This window comes from Neodothiora populina (genome assembly GCF_041146345.1).
Source record: "Neodothiora populina strain CPC 39397 chromosome Unknown canker_contig_3, whole genome shotgun sequence".
In the NCBI taxonomy this organism is placed as follows: Eukaryota; Fungi; Ascomycota; class Dothideomycetes; order Dothideales; family Dothioraceae; genus Neodothiora; species Neodothiora populina.
This window is the reverse complement of record NW_027191417.1, coordinates 1,635,736-1,654,075: the sequence shown is the minus strand read 5'-3', so window position 1 is coordinate 1,654,075 and position 18,340 is coordinate 1,635,736. Positions and strand designations below refer to the sequence as shown.

The 18,340-nt window shown below is 52.0% G+C and overlaps 3 protein-coding genes across 4 annotated transcripts; 1 reads left to right on the top strand and 2 right to left on the bottom strand.

Annotated features, from left to right (window-relative positions):
- Positions 1 to 755: 755 nt before the first annotated feature.
- Positions 756 to 3,089, top strand: AAFC00_004944 (uncharacterized protein; the record flags this gene model as incomplete). Of its 2 annotated transcripts, none has more annotated exons than XM_069348212.1 (3): positions 756 to 1,117; positions 1,185 to 1,296; positions 1,362 to 3,089. In XM_069348212.1, 3 exons carry the CDS (start codon positions 756 to 758, stop codon positions 3,087 to 3,089), a joined length of 2,202 nt encoding a protein of 733 aa, XP_069197093.1. The 2 variants fall into 2 exon arrangements, with proteins under 2 accessions (XP_069197093.1, XP_069197092.1); XM_069344659.1 differs by having other exon boundaries at positions 906 to 1,117.
- A 1,419-nt stretch (positions 3,090 to 4,508) lies between these two features.
- Positions 4,509 to 6,440, bottom strand: AAFC00_004943 (uncharacterized protein; the record flags this gene model as incomplete). The annotated part of the gene is made up of 1 exon (XM_069344658.1): positions 4,509 to 6,440. One exon carries the CDS (start codon positions 6,438 to 6,440, stop codon positions 4,509 to 4,511), a length of 1,932 nt encoding a protein of 643 aa, XP_069197091.1.
- A 1,252-nt stretch (positions 6,441 to 7,692) lies between these two features.
- On the bottom strand, positions 7,693 to 17,465 carry AAFC00_004942 (uncharacterized protein; the record flags this gene model as incomplete). Its single annotated transcript, XM_069344657.1, has 2 exons — positions 7,693 to 10,933; positions 10,990 to 17,465. 2 exons carry the CDS (start codon positions 17,463 to 17,465, stop codon positions 7,693 to 7,695), a joined length of 9,717 nt encoding a protein of 3,238 aa, XP_069197090.1.
- Positions 17,466 to 18,340: the final 875 nt, after the last annotated feature.

Here is an 18,340-nt window from a genome sequence, read left to right as displayed (position 1 = left end):
GTACGTGTCCGAAGTACCGTAGCCGTACCGTAACTTGCAAAAAGAGGCGTTCCTTCTTACCACACTCACTCACACCGCCTTTAGATATGCTTTACGACAAGACGGGTTGAGAAGAAAATCTGTCCTGGTTGAAAATATAGATCTAGATTGGTGGTTTGAAGAGGTAAAATAGATGTGATGGATCCATCAGAAATGCAGTCCTCGAACGTGACAGCGCACGTTCTTCCGTGGAGTCTTGTGCAGTACAGGTCGTTATTTATGCTGTGTCGATAGTGGCCGCCAGAGTGGGGATATGCAACTAGGTGCCTACAGTAGATAGGTAGAAGAGAGACACGGACAGAGAAAGAGAAAGGAGTAATAGGCACAGACAGCAAGGTAGAAAGGGTCCCGCTCTCGGAATCTTGGAACGGGGCACTGGGCGAATCGTCGTCGCGTCGTCCTTTCTGGGGGCGCGTCCAGCGTCGGACCCCAAAGTCTCTCCATAGATTACGAGCTAGACAGGCACAACTCGCGGTTGTGGTTCTTCCTTCCACGCGAACACTGGATTACTTTTTTCAGTTGCACGATAGAAGAACAGAGAGACGAGGTTGTATCATCGTGGTATTTGTCGTTGATCACTCGCTTTTTCCTGCCTCGGTCTCCATTCATAGTCCATAACGTGGTTCGTCGTTGACCGCGCGTAGGCGAGTGTGTGAGGGCAGCAGCGATTAGAGAAGACAGAAAGAGGAAACCGCGACTTCCTCAATCTCGCCAATATGGCAACAACAGCAATCGCCACAGCAGGAGGCACTGCTTCTACCTCTGCCTCTGCCACCATCACTGCTCCCCCACCATCATCATCATCATCATCATCATCATCATCATCATCATCATCATCATCAACAGCAGACCAGATTGCAGCAGACATGGACGATGGAGACGAGAGAACGACACGACCAGTCTCCATCTCGCCTCCGAGTCTGGCTCAAGACCCCAACCTCAATGCCATTCGCGAAAAAGCATCAGAACCAGGATCTAAATATGCGTTTCTTGTTCACTCTACCGACTCGCTCAAAAATGGAGAGGATCCCAGTATCGATAACAAGCCGCTTGCCAGACAGAAGAGGAGACGGACGAGGTAATTTGAATTGAATTATGGAGTAAATCCCAAGTCTCTTGTACTGATATACGACTACCAAACATAGTCCAGAGGACCAAGCAGTACTAGAAGCATCATTCTTGCAAAACCCCAAACCCGACAAGGCGGCGCGTATGGCATTGGTAGACAGAGTAGCATTGGGCGAGAAGGAAGTCCAGGTAAAAACCCACAAACATTGGGAGAAAGTCCTAGCTCTGTTACTTACACGCGTCGTGAACACCAGATCTGGTTCCAGAATCGTCGACAAAGTACACGTCGGAAACAACGTCCATTGGAAGCACACGAGATTCCCGCCCTGGCGTATGGCGCCAATTACAGCTCACCATACAGTAGCACAACTCCCGGAACGATATCAAAGTCGACACGCGAAGACGGTGCTTTTATAGATGATAGTCCCGCTGCGAGACTGCCGCGAGGTCCCAGAGCTGATGGCGATGTGACCACCAAAGATAAAGAAGAGGCAGGCGCCGAAACAGACGCGTCAGCTCAAAAGACAGACGACCAAAAGGCATCGACTTCCTTTTCTGACCTCCCTGCTGGCTCACAATCCTTCTTCCCGCCTTCGTCGCAGGAGTCAAATAGCGGCCGCTGGCTGTCGAGTCGAAGAAGTGCTGCGCCGTTCAGGTCATTCCACGAGAGCATGTCACAAGTCACCGAGTCGGATTCGTTGCCTGCGAGTCAAGAAAGCAACATGGATCCACCACGCCACGGGCCCAAGAAGTTCATCTCCGCCATCCGTCTGTCTTTTGGTGCCGACGGAAGTGCAATCCTCAGAAACGGCGACTCGCCATCCCCTCCACGAAAGCTGCTTCCTCCACCGGCGAACCCTGGCGAAGTGATCCCTGGTCCGAAGCTGCACCTCACCCAGAGCTCTGCGAGTCTAGTCGAATCTGGTAGTCAGGACAGCGCCAAGTCTCAGTCTCTTCGACGCGTCTCAAGTTTCCGCAGCCACGATTCGAGAACATGGGAGTTTTTCTGTGATCGCGATGTCCGTGGCGAGCTCGAAGAACGCGCCGAGCAGGAACAGAGTGGGTCGGCTGCAGACGCCATTAAGCTGGCTCGTTCGAACAGTGGCAAAGTTCTACGAAGATCGCTGTCCAACAAACGGACCATCACACCCTATGCCGAAGTCAGTTCGGCAAAGCGGGTCAAGATAGCTGCTGCGGCTCCTGTACCTGCTACCACATCACCAACCCAAGAGCCAACATCGACAACAACATCGCCTGCTCTGCATCCTCACACTACTCCCTACAAAGAAAATCACTCGGTACAACCACTTCAACCCAAGAGTGCATCGGCACGCAACCCCCGACGTTCTCTTCCATCGTCTCAAACACCAGGGCACAACAAACTTTCATCTTCTGTCCAACAGCACAAGACGCCCAAACTCAAGCAGACACCCACATTCGAGTTCCCAACCACGGATTCGGACAAGGAAAACTGGAGCCCTGAACGTCATCTGCATTTTATCAATAGCATGATCACCTCTCCTGCCGTGCCCCCTACGACTACCTCGAAGCGCAATAGAAGTAACATCGGTGCTGCGGCGAACACACCCCTCCGCAGGGGAATCACGCCGAGCAAAGCTAGCGTCGTCGGACGTGGCGGCGTTGAGCGAAGTAGTGGCGTAGGTCGACGACGCGAGAAAGGGTCCGCTGCCGCCGTCGCCGCCGCTGCTGCTGCTGCAGCCGCTTCGAGGCACGAAGATCACAACGCACACGAAGGTGACGACACCTCGGAGAACGACGAATACGACCATGAACATGGCGACGACGACGAAGTCACGAGATTCATGAGCGGCAGTGGTCGTGCCGGCAGCAGAGCAGCAAGTCAGAGCGGTGGCGGACACTACGAAAGGAGCGGGAGGAAGAAGAGCGACAGCGTCAGTGAAGAGGAAGACCTGGATTGCGTTCAGGGATTATTGAGTCTCAGCCAGGGTGCTTGGAGATGATGATGATGATGATGTTGACGAAGATGACGATGACAATCAGGATTTCTGTTTTCTAGTCTTGTCTCTGCCGTCTCTGGTTTTGCTTCATTTGCTCAGTGGGCTAGTCTTTTTTATTTTGTCATAGGTGGGCGGCTCTGTTGTTGTTCATCTGTCGATATTCGGCTGTTTGAACTCATGAGTGGAAGACGGATCATTTTTGTTACTTTTCTGTTCGGATGGTGATTGGAGAGGGAAAGGGAATGAGGGGGACGGAGGCTTGGAAGGAAGGAAGGATGGCAGCATGTACTTGATGCTTATCATCGAGCCGGACGTGAAAGACGAGGCGAGGAGGGATACAAGACCCGGTCCTCACGACAGGCGGATGAAGAACGATTCATCCTTTGCGCCTTCTGACTTGGCATAGTCGATGTCGTGGGAGAGGTTTATAGATGATCAGTACACAAAGCACATGCATGCAGCACGAATCACAGCAGCATGGATCAGCTCGTTGCACGAATCAGCATGAGTTTAGATGGCGGCTTAGCATAGTAGGATATCAGAATAATCAGATGTGAGGATCATCAGCCATAGGTAGACTATCTACCTCTGTTCTTTCTTCAATTACCACTGTCATCGCCGCTGCCACTACTGAAGATCACCTGACGAGACCCGAGTCTCTCTACTCTACTCCACTCGAAGTCGAAGTCGATTCACGGTTAGACTTGAAGGTTCAAGAATCCGAAGAAGCGAGACTCGGTCATCTTCGCTTCCAGACATTCACTCACTCACTCACTTACTGCATGTCAAAGACATTCATGACCAGAAGTCGTCTTTTTCAATCGCTTTGACATCTGTTTCCTTCGTCGATAAGACTACTTTCTTTCATTATGTTGATTGATTGACCGATATATCATAAGACACATGACATACACATACACATACACATACAGCCGAGTAAATAAAGAACAAAACAAGAAGAGAAACATCCTCGCGTCTCGGCTAGTTGATGATCGCCGCGCCCTTGCTTTCGAGAGCCGAAAATAGGAAGCCCACGGGCCCGCCTGATAAGACGAAGTTTGTCAGTGAGAAGTCGGTTGCTGCTGCTGCTGCTGCTGCTGGATTGGCGATGTTGGTCTTGTTCTTGTCATTACTGTTGCTGCTGCTGTTGTTGACATTAACGCCAGCGTTGGCCATGACGCTGTTCTTGTCGTCTTTGTCGGCGTCTCCGTTGCCGTCGAGATCATCGTCGATGGCAGCAGCAGCAGCAGCAGCGGTGTCCGTCTCTCCGTCAAGAACCTCTGCACTGTCAAAGCTTGCATCTTCGTCACCTCCTGCACCACTTTCCCCAACCCGCTCGTTCTCGCCGTGGGGACTAGGTGTCTTTCTCGGCGTCACGGTGTACAAATCATCGTCGTCGTCATCATCGTCTTCATCCTCGGTTCATTCCTTGATCTTTCCCTTTTCCGATGAAGCGTCTTTCGCTGCTGCTGCTGTTGCTGCTGGCGCTTTGTCTGCGTTATCGTTAGGAGTAGCGGCGGCGGCGGCGGCGGCGGCATCCTTCTTTGCCGATCTCGACTCGAGTTTTCGTGGTTTCTTCTTCTCGCCTGTGCTCTGCTCGATCAACTTCTTCGGTGGTGGTCTGTTCGTCGGTCTTGGTTTGCTTGGGGTGGAAGAAGCTGCAGCAGCAGCTGCTGCATTTGTTGGTGTTGACGACGACGACGCAGACTTGGGGGTGTCGGTGGGTTTCTTCTTGCTTGCTATCGGTGATGCAGGGCTTGGTTTATTCCTTTTCGTCTCCGGCTTCTTGTCTTCTGTGGCGTCTCCATCGCTGTTTGACAAGGAAATTTTGTCTGGCTGGACAGATGATCGCTTCGACCCTGACGCTGTCGACGAACCCAGTTTCTTCGGGTTGGCTTTCCTCGGTCTCTTAGTTGCCGGCCGCGCCGCTTTCGCATCTTTCTTCCCACTCTCCTCGACGTCGTCTTCAGAGTCGCTTTCGGGCGTTTCGACGATGAAATGTCCGTCGTTGATCTTCATCTCCTTTCCGTTGATGGGGATCAGGTCTTGAGGGCAGGCACTCATGACGACAACGACATCCCTCTCGGCGCGCATCTTCACGTATCCGCCCTTCTTGACCAGACCCTCGGGACTAGCGAAGCCGAGCTCGCCCTTTTCGCCTCCCCATGGTACATACATAAACAGGTTCAGCGCAGCAGGGATGGAGTTGATGGTGACATCAGCCCCGATCCCCTTGGCGCCCTTGAGTCCCGCACGTTCGTTGAGCTCTTTGAGCGCTAGCACAAGATTCTCGGCGCAGGAGCCGTGCTCTTCCCAGTTCTCGATGCCCATCTCTCGGTAGCGCTGGGGGTCGCAAGCGGCCATCAGGGTGTCGTGCACGCCGCCGCTTGTGTCTTCTGTCAGTGTCAGGAGTTTGTTGCGCAGATTCGAGACGAGTGCATCTCCGGGACGCGGGACCAGATGCGCATTCGCCGCTCGTGTGTGAGGCAACGACAAGTACTCGGTGGAAGGATAATCGTTACGTGTCGAGTTCCACGCGCTATACCCTGCGTAGAGAGAACTCGCAGTGCCTGATCCTGTCAGCGCAGAAAGCGAGGCGGCGCCCACGGGAGTCTTGGTGAAGTCGGCGAGCTGCTCTGTGTAGGACTTTGACGTGTCTCGTTGGTGTGTAGAAGCAAAGGCAGAGATGGCGCTCTTGCCTGGTAGATAAGAAGTGAAGCCCTGTCCTGTAGACAGATAACTGCCCCATGTGCGAGAGTTTTGTTTCTGTTGCGCGTCGGTTGTCTCTTCCTCTGTTTCTGTGCCGGTTGCCTTCTCAGCCTCGTCGCCCGCGGGTGCTGCTGCTGCTGCATCTTGCTTCTTGCCGCCACCGCGCAGAGAAGGCAAGTACGACGACCATCCCGCTTTCTGAGCCTTATTGCCCTCTGGGTGTTGGACTTGCAGCTGCTCATTCTCGCCGATGCCTTTTGCAGTCGCTGCTTCTGCCTCTTCCTGCGAGGGCAATCCCATGTCCTTGCTCTGACGACCCTTCTTCACATTCGCGGACTCGGGGGCGGCTTTCTTGACACTATCCTTTTCTTTCGCCTCATCCCGCCCCTTGGCTTTCTCTGCCGCGTCTCCCTCCTTCTCGTCCTTGTCTTCTTCCACCTCGCCATTCAGCCCTCTCCTAACGCCCGACGAGTCCTTGAGCGACTCCGGTGGGTCGGGAAGTGCAAACGCCCAAGTATCAATCACTTGAGTCCCGGAGGTGCAGAAAATCTTTATCGTACTGCCTTTTGGCACAAAGGTAGCTGTGCCGTGCCTGGCGGGGATAGCCTGCAGGTTGCTGTGATCTTCTTCTGACGACGACGACATGGTGTTTCTTCGTATATGGATGCTCCTGTAAATAAAATGTGAAGAGATGACTCGGGAAATGGTTTGGGTGGCGTTGGACTTGGTGAATAGCTGTCACACCGACGAAGACTGAAATAAGAAAAGGAGTTTTGGGAAGGAAAGAGACAAGAAAGAGATGCGAGGCAGGTATGCAGGCAGGACATTAGAATAAAAACAGGGTCACAGACGACAATGATGGAACCGACCATGACCACCACCACCACTTGGGCAAGCTAAGGCGCGAGCTACAGCACAGTACACCCGTACGTACTGTACAGCAGAGCTAGTTCCAACCCTGGAGTCCACAACAACACACTACCCGTACGGAGAACACTCTTCTGTCGCCTCCAACCCTACGGGAGTGTGCGTGACGGACGGACACTATAGTGTGCTCTCTCGATAGATTAGCTGACAAACCACTCGATGTGCGACAATTACATCCATCCGTCCTTTCCTATACGATCCGATGCTACACTCGCACGCAATGCGATAGAGAGAGAGAGAGACACACAGCTGTGGCTTGCCCGCCTCTGGTGCGGAGAGAGAGCCAGAACAGTCGCTGCACAGCTAGCTACCTAGGTACCTAGCTGCAAACCCGTTTCCCTGCACTACTACGCAATTGTGCGTCGGGAGATCGGCTCATCTTGCAGGGGTGGTGTTTGCAGGGATCCATTCGGCGATGGAAGGATTTGTGTAGTGCAGGGCAGGTGGTTTCCTACACAGATCTTGGACACACTGGAATGGCGAGAGCTGACGTGCCTTGGCTATGACGTGGGAAGCTATCCGGCATTCAGATTCGGATCTACTCTGCACTGTACCTCGCCATACTGTATCTTAGGCTTAGGCATGCTCTGGGCCGCTGCGGCTTGCTCGACTGTGGAGCCGTAACCGACACCCTTCATATAGTGATCATATAACAAATTGCACTGCACCGAGTATGCTCGTTTACGGTACGGTCAACGCAAGCACTGAAGATCCGAAAAAGCTATACGACAGTAAAACAAGTTGAAACTTTATCTAAGAGAATACTACAGAACAACAGAACAACAAACAGAAAATACACCTCAATTGCCAGTCGCTATGCCTCAAGGAAAAGCCATCAGAAACTCATGGTGTTGTCGCCAGTCTCTTAACGCATGCAATCATCAGATCATGGTTCTTGTCCCTGGCTGATATGGTCTGGTCTTGTCGTGTCCCAAAAACTCTGATACCAGAAAGAGCCTCATTCAATCTCTCAACTCTTGGCGTTCCACCTCTCGTTGTAAGCGTTGACTGCAATGGCGACTTGCTTATAAAGCCAGTTCCTGCTCTGCTCATCCGCAACCGGAATGAACGGCCCATTGTTGCCTCCTTTGCACACAATGCTCATCCCCGTGCGCTCTTTGCTGATCGTCTGAATATCCTTGAGCAACACCTCCCATTCCGTTGTCAATTTCTTCGTTTGCACGAGCATGATGCCATTGTAGGTCAGCATCACCATCCGCGGTGTTCCGGCTTGCGTATCACCTCTTCCACTGCCACGGCCGGTCTGCTGCTGAGAGGCTGCACCACTTGCGGCGCCCGACTGTAGTTCCAGATGAGCAATGTAGTCCTCGTTGAAGTACTTGCCATTGTCGAGCGTCTTCAGCCAGAACTGACCGAGCGACTCGCGCTGACTGTAAGGGCGAACAATTCCGTCACGGCCAATGTAGCGAGTCAATCTGACACGATCCAGACCCTCTTGATCGAAGACTGTTGTCGTGTTTCTCACCCCCTCGGCAACGTTAGATGCGAGGTCGAAGGCTCCTAATGCAGGTTTGGTTGCCAGACCGAGAAGGCCTTTGCCGACACCCTTGGCAAATCCACCGAGTCCTTCCCTCTCAGCACCCTCCAACGGGTGCCGGGCCAAACCGCCAATGCCACTTGCTAAACTGTTCGCAAAGGCATTGCCACCAGACGTGATACCGTACAATGCATGCTTGGGCCTGTTGCGAGAGCGCGACATGCGGCGCTGATCCTGGAACTCCTTGTCCATCGAAGCCGCTGCAAGTCCCTTACTGATACTTCCCGTGAATTTAGCCATGCTGTCAGAGAAACCAAAGACACTCTTCTTGACGAAGCTGCTAGCACCCTTGGCGATGCCAAGACCAAGATCTTGAGGTCGGTCGGTCATGACCAGACCATTGTATGGCTCATAGAAAATGTCCGCAACACCCGAACTGATGTTGTTGAAGAGGCCGACTGGGTTGCCCAAGAAGTCCGCTGAACCAAGCACAATGTGAACTTGGCTCAAAGACTCCTGAACGTAGTGATTCTTGATGTTGGCAATCAATGTGTCCACAGAGACACGCGCGTTCTCCAACAAGAGAGCATTGTAACGGATAGGTGCATCGTTCACGTTACCGATGGACATGGTCAAGACGTTGACAGCAAACATCAGAGGGTTTGATGATGAGCTTCCAGTGTCCTCGGCGTTGATACGCTCAGTTCGAACGAATGAAAGATCGAACTGCATTGGCTGGAGATGCAGTAGCTCAAAGTAGATGTCTTGTCCCGACTGCTCTTGCTTTGGTTCTGGAATGTCCAGCGAGTCATCCGCCAATGTACCTTCCTTCTCCTCAGCTTGCAATCCAGGAATCTTGGTAAAGTCCAACATTGCGAAGATGAAATCCTCGTCTATCTCGATTGTCATTTGTTGCATAAGGAAAGTAAAGTACTTGATGTAGGTCACACCATAAGAATCGTCCTTCACGCGAGTAATGGCTGCCTTGAAAATAGGATGCGCTTCCATCTCTTTACCAGTCTTCGGCACCACACTGGGATAGAAGAGCAAAGGAAAGATGCCGCCATACAATTGGTTGTCAATCTGTATCCACTTGATCGTGGACGATACAGTCTGATACAGCGGTGAGTCCTTGTAGGAAAGATCAATGTCGCGGAAGGTGATGTAAATGAGCTCTCGGAGCTGTCTGTTGATGAGTGAGATGCCAATGCCCGAGAATCGGATCTGCGCACTAAGTGTGACATGGTCGTCGAGATCCTTGACTTCGAAGCCAGTAGCAGTGGACGCGTTTGCCGAGCCAGCCCGCTGTTTGTACAGACTCTTCGAAGGCTTGTAGTTCGACATGACAAGAGTCTGTGTGGGCCCATCGGCAACAACGTTGAGGTCAATAACCTTTTGTCTCTGCTGTTCACCAGTGGGCGGCAGCTTCATGGGGATGAGATTACCGATTTCAGCTAGCTTCACATATCTTTCTTTGCCTCTGGCAGATATCACGAGGTTCTTATTCCTCGTAGCTGGATAGTCCCACGCGTATGGCATGATACTTCGGGGCGGCAGGCGGTAACGGATCGGCTTCCAGCCTGAGTTTCGATCCTCCTCATCTTCGTCCACATTGGGGTTGGCTTGCCAAAAGACATATTCCACGTCGCTCTCGTTGCGCATGGAGAAAGGCCAGTGTTTTGTCTCGTTACTAATGTGCAGGAAGATCGTGGCATCCTCCATGAGGACCTCGATCCTGATGAGCTTCTGACGCTCCCCAGCCTTGGAAAGCTTGACGTGAACGCTACCGACGTTGCCAATGTTGAACGGAGAAGACCAGTTGTTGTTTACGCCAGGCCAGCAGAGGCATAGTTGCTGTCCGGTGGTTTGCTTCAAGAACCTGAGAGGGTGCAGCTCACCAGTCTTCAACGTGGTCATATCAGATGATCCTGGCTCGCGTATGTTGATGTCTTGACCTAACCTGTTGTTCACTACGAATCGAGGTGCTATTGTAACAACCTTGGTGAGCTTGTACTTGCCCTCACCTTCTTCAACTGTAAGTCCGCAGTGCATCTCTGCTCGTCCAGACTCTGCCGGAAGGCCTATGGCGGTTGTCGATCCAATGGCGTCGAAGCTGACAGGTTTGCTCCAGGCGGAGCTGCCTACTTTGATCATAGCACGATTCTTCTTGTCGTCCGTCGGGAAGGAGAACATGAACGGAACCGGCTTGCGAGGCTCATCGTTTCGGCCACCATCGTCAGTATTAACGAATGTGGCTTGCTGACCAGCAGCCGATTTCGTGGCACCAAGGAAGGCCTTGCTCCGGACGTCCAGTTCTAGTCCAGTCCTGTTAAGAACAACATATGGACTGTAGACAGTGAGCTTGAAGGCACCGCCACTGTTTGGAATGTTGAAGTAGTGAAGCTTGAGTCTCAGGGAAAGACCGTTGTTGTCTTTTACAACCAATGTCCTTTCCCGGCGGAAGTCGTCTCTCTCAGAAGAATTGATGATTCCAAAGTCGCTCTGTTTGAAGGGTGTGTCTTGCATGTCGATACTGAGTAGAAGCAAATGTGATAGCTCTACCACATGGACTGGGCTCACTCCACCCTTGCGAAGGAAGTTTGTCCAATCCTTCTTCGTGTTCTTGTCATAGATGCGGTACTTGAAGTCGAAAGGTAGCAGATTCTGTATCTCGACTGGAGCGGAGAGACGGATACGCATGTATGGGTACACACTGGCTCAGAGTTAGCTTACTTCAGCATGCAATACAGCGAAACAAAAGAAACTTACGCGGTCAATGGGTCAGTCTTATCGAAGACAGCCTGCATCTGGAAATAGAACGGAGGACCTTGATCGCTCTCTTCACCTTGGCAAGTGATTGTACGGACGGGCCGCTTGAGAAGGTCCTTCCAGAACAAGCGCTCGTTCGACCAAGTATAGCCGAAGCCCTCGCCGGGGCGTACGACAAGCGAGTGCATAAAGGCGGCACCGACAGGAGCCGGACGACCCTCTCCTGGAGCAATCTTTTCAATCTTTAGCAAGTGACCTTCTTCAGGGCTGTATATGCCGAGCTCTATGGGAATCTGGGTGTGATTTTCGACGTGTAGTGGGGAACGTAAAGTAATGTACTTGACGTTGTCCGCGCCGAGTTTGACTTCGACGAGCAGACGATGTTGCACCTTCTCTTTGCGAGGCTTGAGATTGAAGAGTGTCTCGCCCTCACGTTGGACGGGGATCTTGTCAATGCTGTCGAATCCGCTGCCCTCCAGTCTCACACCTACGACACCAGTGGCGCCTTCGGGAGATAGTGTCTCTCTGGTAGTTGTAGGGTCTTCGAAGCGCCACGCTATCTCTTCGCCGTCGTCCATCTTAGCAGCTGCACCATCTTCATCACCATCGGTTTGAGCCCACACGTTTACCTCGAAACCAGTATAGTTCCGAATGCGATATGGAGCGTCAGCGCCACGAGGTTTTGATAAGATGTCCTCTTCTGTGTTTAGATAGGTAAGGGCTTTGGTTGCCAGATCTATTGTCGCAGATGTGACTGTTACCTCCATGGACTTTCTTGAGTAGAGCTCCACGGCCAGCTTATCAGGATGGAGATTCTTCGCCATGTGGAAGCCCAGAGACCATGGCTCGATGATAGGCTCCCAGGTGGACTTGGAGAAGTTGTAAACGTTGATAAAAGTGTCCATTGCCGTGTCTGCAGTCATCGAACCACTCCAATCGCGAACTTCAACAGCAAATTTCTTCACGCTCCAGTCAAGTATGGGCAGCTCGTGTAGGTCACCAATAAGAACGACTCGAACACCTTCCATAGAAACAGTCATCTCCTCTCTCTTGAGCACTGCAGAGTCTTGTGGCTCGGGTGCATCCCGGATCGCCTTCGTGGCCGATGATTTGTTCGTGGCAATCGTCTTCGCTAGAGGTTTGGAAGATGCGGGCTTAGCAGACTTAGGCTTCGTCGAAGGTGCCTTCACCTGATCTATCTTTGAAGGACCCTCTTTGGCTAATTGATTGTCATCGTCACCGCCGGAAAGCGCTGAGGCTCGGTTGACAATCTGCTGTACCAACAGAATATCACGCAATGCAAGACGAAGGACAAGAGGTTCGATGTCAACGTTGATGCTCATCAGAGAAGATTGCTTGTCCTGGGTACGCATGTCGATCGAAGTCTGGATACTGAAGTCGTCAAGAATCCTGAGTTTGTTCTTTTCGAATTGATCCATTCGGCAGAGGAACATGCCAAGCTTGTCAACCTGTAGCGTAGTCACATGCTGCTGAGACACAAGAACCTGTTTTGTCCCTAGCACTATTGCCTCCGACGTCGTTATCGATGGGTTGGCAATGAGAATGAACTGCGCATCAACAACGTTGACGCGGTAGGATATATTCATCGGGCTCTGCTGCTGACCAGTAGTATCGGCCTCCGCAGGGACGTTAAGGTCGTTGGGCGATTGAGTCGAGAGGCTCGCAATCTCGCTTTCATCGCCCATGATTGACGCTTCTTCCTCATCTCCGACCTCGAGAGGCTCGTCAACTGCAAGTCCTGCGGTGATGAAGCCTTGAATGGCAAACAAGTAGTCGAGGGAAATGATCACCCTCGGGCTGTCTATTGTCAGGAGTGCAATCAGGTTTCGCTCTTTGCCGCCCGATATAGACACGCTAGCCATGAATTGCTGCTTCACATCAGTATTGATCAGTGACATGATCTTGCGGAACTTGTTCTTGTCACGAGTCCTGGTATCGGTGATGGTGAACGACTGAACGAGTAGTTCCGACTCCATTGATCCATCGCTGACCATGCGTAGCTTAACACTGGTTTCGTTAAGCGAGAACTTGGACAGACTTGCGGCCGCGACATCGCCAACCGGCTTGTCGGACTTCCCAGAAACGAGCTCGAGTCCAACCGCGCCGACTTTGAAGACAAGATCTAGCTTTGTCCATGCATCTTCTGGCGAGCCAATCTCGGGTCCGAGGTTTGCGGGAGATTGCGCTTCTTCTGGACTCTTGTCGTTATCTTCCGCAGCTCCATCTGTGAGTGCTCGTGCATTCTGAACCGTGGTGCTAGGAAGCTCTTCTTGGAGCTCTTCCACGACATCATCGTCAGTGTCGGTAGCGAAGGCTGCAGGAACCGATCGGGACAGCTCAAGCATGAACTTAAGCTGCGCTTCCGTCACTCTCAGGTTGATATTCGACATCGATCCTTCAATCTCAGTGTCTGGTCTTTTGCTTCCGGCCACGTGTTCAGCGCTTGTGATCTTGAAGTCAAGATCTACCTTGTCGATCAATTCGAGCTCCTCTTCCCCGTCATCACCATAGCTGAATTTCGAGGTCAGCCTGATGTTGTTTACGCCAGCAGACAACTTATTGGCGACTGGTGAATGCTCAGAATCGTCCAGAGGTAGAAATTCGTTCTTGGCATAGAGCTCTCCAAGGTATGCTGTCATCACATCGTGTCCTGGGGTATCGGTGACAACCATTCGAGGGAAGGCCACGATTGGAGTGTTAATCCTAATGTCAAAATGCATTTTACTGGCTCGCTGCTGTATATTCTCAGCATTCTGAGCCGCGGCCTGGCGCGCAGCATTGAAGATGGCCTGCATTTTGCCAAACTTGATTCCAAACTCCATGATCTTGCGGAAAGGTTCAGTCACGAAGTTGACCTTGATGGAACCTGACTTGAGATACACAGACGAATCGTAGCCAGGGTAGGCTTCAGACTCAGCATCGAAAGTTTCGTAGCGGAAATCAGCAAGCTCGTCTCCCTGGATCGAGACAAGTTGTCGTAACGATGACTCTTCAGATACGCCTTGATTCACATCGTCGATCAAGGAGAGGTTTCCAAGCCTTGCACCGACCCTCATGGATTTGCCCATCAGAAACACACCGACCTCGGCCGAGTTGAGTGTCAGCGTGGCTAGGCGAATGCCGTCGTTGTTGAGGATGATTGCGATACGCTTGAGCTGAGCCTTGACGCGGATCTTATCACTATCTTGGGCTGGAGCAGGCTCCTCAACTTCGTCGGGTACGTCCTCCACCTGCTGTGTCTGAGGAGCATCCGGATTGGTGAAAGTAATCATGACAAAATCGAGCAAGGTGAGCAGAGTCTTTCTGGTGACCAGCAAGTTGATAGTGGACATCGTAGCATCAATGTTGGTGGCAATACCCTCATACTTGGACATGAACTCTGGCGAGTCTTTATTGACCTTGACAAATTTGAGTGAAAAGAGATCCTCTTTGTTATCAGTGGACAAATCTTCGGACGAGATCAGATTCCTGAACTCTGGGGTCGGGTTCTCTTCAACGTGATCCTCGACAGCCAAAGTGCGCAAACGCACATCAGCTACCATGTCGAATTGTCTCTGATAAAACTCCAGGTCAAAGTGTTCCGCGATGAGATCCACAAGGAGCTGATCAGGCATCTTGCCCTCAGGGTCGGATCTGTAGAGAGAGCCCTGCAACTTGTCTACAGTAAATTTGAACTCGAAATTTCTTTGATGGATGTTGGGCTGGCTGCCTTGCTGTGCGTCCTTGAAAATGTCGCTCTTGGTTGCAGTCTCATGCTCGCCTTCTTCCTCCATGACAAGTTCGTGCTGTTGAGCCGAAAATTGGAAGGACTTCGATCGCGGTCTCCCGCTTACTTCCTTATCGATCACGCTCTTGGATCGGGGTCTGTTAGTTTGCTGTTGCGGAGTAGTCCTTGACTCTTCGTCGCTGTCGAATTTGGGGATAGCGACGTCGAGAAGCTTCATGAGCCGTTTGTACTTGGAATCGGATACGGAAGCGTGTAGCACAGGAAGGTGTCCGTTGATGCGGAATTTGGTCAGGTCTACGGCTTTGGGCACGATGCATGTCTCCACCGTGAAGTCCATGTTGATGCGATCAATTATGTGTAAGCTCCTGTCACTATGATCCACATCAAGTTGCTTCTTGGTCTCCTCGATGGAAGAGCCCAAAAGGACTTGCGTCGAGTGCAGCTTGACTCGGAACTTGTCGTACATGAGCTGTTCGAGACGTTTGTAGTCCTCCTCGCTGTATTGTTGCGCCTGCTTTGATTGAATCTCGTTCAAAGTATCCTTGTCAATCAGATCACTACGCACACTGATGTGACCCGCGTCAAGAATCATGCATATCGAAGCAGACTTGGTGACGGAGTCCGGAACGATGATAAGAGGGGCCTGTAGATCTAGCTTGACATCAACAGTCTTGTGCTCTTGCAGTGCGTACTCGAGTCCTGCTCGTGTTTGTTGACGGATGCCTTCGACAGTCGCGCCAGCCGTCTCCATTAGAGCACCGATTGACTCCATATGGCGCTCTGGAGGCTTGAAGAATTTGGCAACTTCCGACACAAACCTAGGGTTGTGGACGAATTCCATACCCTTTAGCTTGACAGTAAGCGCGCTGTCCGCGTGGCCGTCCAGGGGATTCTTTTCGAAGGCAAGAGCGAAGAACGGATCAGGAGCATCCTCACTATCATCATCCTCGTCGTCGTCTTGGTCCTCCTTGAGCTGCTTTGCGCTGTTGGGGTCACCAGAAGACCCGTCTTCCGGAAGCTCGTGGAACCTCTCGTCGTCTGGCACAGGGGATTCCTGCTTGATGTGTAGCATCTGAGTGAAAAGATTGCCCTCAGTTGTACCATCGATCAATTTCATTGTCTCGAGACTGAGCTCGGCAAACATGGAGTCTGTCCTCTGGAGGAACTTGGTATCGAATCCCTGGAAAATCAGCTGAAGCATCTCGTTGGCCCTGCCATGAGGGTCACGCTTCAAGGTGAAGCTTCCTTCGCGCAGACTCATGTCGACCTGCAGCTTGACGGCCTCCTTGGGCATATCTACAGCGTCGGTGATGGTTTTCTTTTCATCGAAATCAATAGCATCGTAGAGCTCCTTGCGTTGTTCCTCGGTCATCTGAGTCTCATCGTCGTGTTGCTCCTGTTGACCCTTGCCACCCCACACCCACGACGTCCAAGACTGTTTGGCGGCAGGCTTGACACCAACATTCTCCTTGCGCAGTTGTGAGCGAGCAAGGGAACGCCAAAAGCGAAGGTCTTCGTAGGTCAATTTCCGTTCGAGGGCATCCATGTCCTGGGACTCTTCGGGGGTGAACTTTTCCTCCTTTTTCTTCTTTTTGAAGAGAGCAATGTACTGGTTGCGGTCATCGCGACGTTCCTTGAAGTAGTCCCAGCTCCAGCGGCGATTGCGATCATGGATCTTGTCGAGAACTGCCTTACCAGCGAAATGCAACCAAGCTTTTGGGTCTTCCTTTGGCGACTTGACCGGTTGCAGCCTTCGGTATTCTTGATGTCTGATGAAGTAATGGAACAAGTCGACCAGCATCAGGGCATCGCGATACTGGTGATCGTCGAGGACAAAGCCGAGTTCGTTAAACAACAACCTGGCCTTGACTTTTGGCCTGTCTGTCTTGCCCGTCTTGTCCATTTCCAGTCCTGCGCGACCAGTGACGGGCTTCAGGATGTACTGATGGCTGCTCAAGTCCGTATCATCCTTCTTGGCTATCATGTCCTTGAACTTCTGGAGGATGTCGTCATGATCGATGCCTTGCTCTTCCGATGTCTGCGAGCCCTTGCCCGAGCCGAGCAGGGTGGTGTCAGTATCCCAGTAAACGGCGAGAGCGCCGAGTGTCGCAAGCTTGTGAGTGGTGGCAGATGCGGTCTGGATGAAGGTGGGCTTCCAGTTCTCGTCGGTGCTGACAGCGCTGAGCTCTGAGAGAGTCAAACCAGCAGCGAAAGGATGGCCGGGGGCAGAAATGGAGTCTTCGTAACGGATATGTACGTTCTTGACGGAGATCTGGAGATTGTCGACGATGGCGGTGACAAGACTGGCCGTGAAGGTCTGGTTTTTCTGTTGCTCTTCGGCGCTCATGCCTTCGGTATTGCGCTCCTTCAACAACTCGACGCTGTCCAGCTTCTCCATCTTGAGAGCATGGGCGCGTTTGTCCTCCTCTTCAGCATTGTATTCTTGGTCCTCTTTGGGCGCGGCGAGGACGTAGACATCTTCTATCCTCACATGCACGGGTTTGCCTCTGAGGTTGGACCACGGGATGGACAGGGTCAGCTGGCCGAGATGGCCTTCGATGACATTCAGAGGCAGATGTAGCTGATCCAGCGCTTCTCTCCTCAGCTCGAGGTTCTTGAGTTTGACATCGCCAGACCAGATACCGACGTTGAGCTGCTTCGGATCAAAGTTCCGGACGTACATGCCCAGGAACCTGTTGAGCAGGTTCGCCACGAGTCCTTCCAACATCTTGTCGCACGATGGCCGTCACCCTGGCCGGGGTGCAACGAGTGTGGATTGGTCAGTATATTGTAACGGAAGCCAGATCGCTAATCCAGGTTGTCAGCCGATACTGTCGACGATGGCTTTGAGATCTGTCCGGACTAGAAAATGGAGTTCGTCTATTTCTTCCTGGGTGCTGGAAATACAGACTGTGTTTGTATCGTAGAATGCAGCTGCAGCCTGTAACGACCCGAGGAGGGCAGGTGCCCGAATATGAGGTCACTTCACCTTGAGGCAGGCTAAGGTACCTTACCTTACAAGTACAAGTACACAGGCATGTACTGACTCGAATACGACGGAGCGTTGACTTGTGCGGTTGCACAAACAAAAGATCTTGGGTTTGGCCGTGGAATGATATATGATCAATCTTCTTGAGTGGAATCGTGTGACTACGTGTAGACGGAATACAAGTCCAGCAAAAACAACACGACTTATACCAATATCCAGAAACAGGTTGGACAATTAACTCATCGTTGTTTCCTTTCTTGAAACGCCGCCTGACCTGATTCGAGCCCCCCACCAACTCAATTGCGCTTTCCCACTTTGTACCCTAGTGTCCAGTGTGCCGCACACAGCGTGGCCGTGAGCTTTACAGTCCACACCGATCAATGGTGTGAGCTGCAATCGTCCGCTAGGGCACGCCCGGGCAAGATACTTCACAAAGTTATGCGTAGAAGCGAGCAAAGTACGCCTCTTGACCTCAAGTACTTCATGACTTGAGGTCATGCTGGCGCATCAAGCCTGCCATCTGCAAGATTCCAAGACGAGGCTCACTCTGCGTGCTGTCAAGCCGGAAATCGTCTCCACGCACACGCGGTTCTGACGTCATGGATATCGCGTCC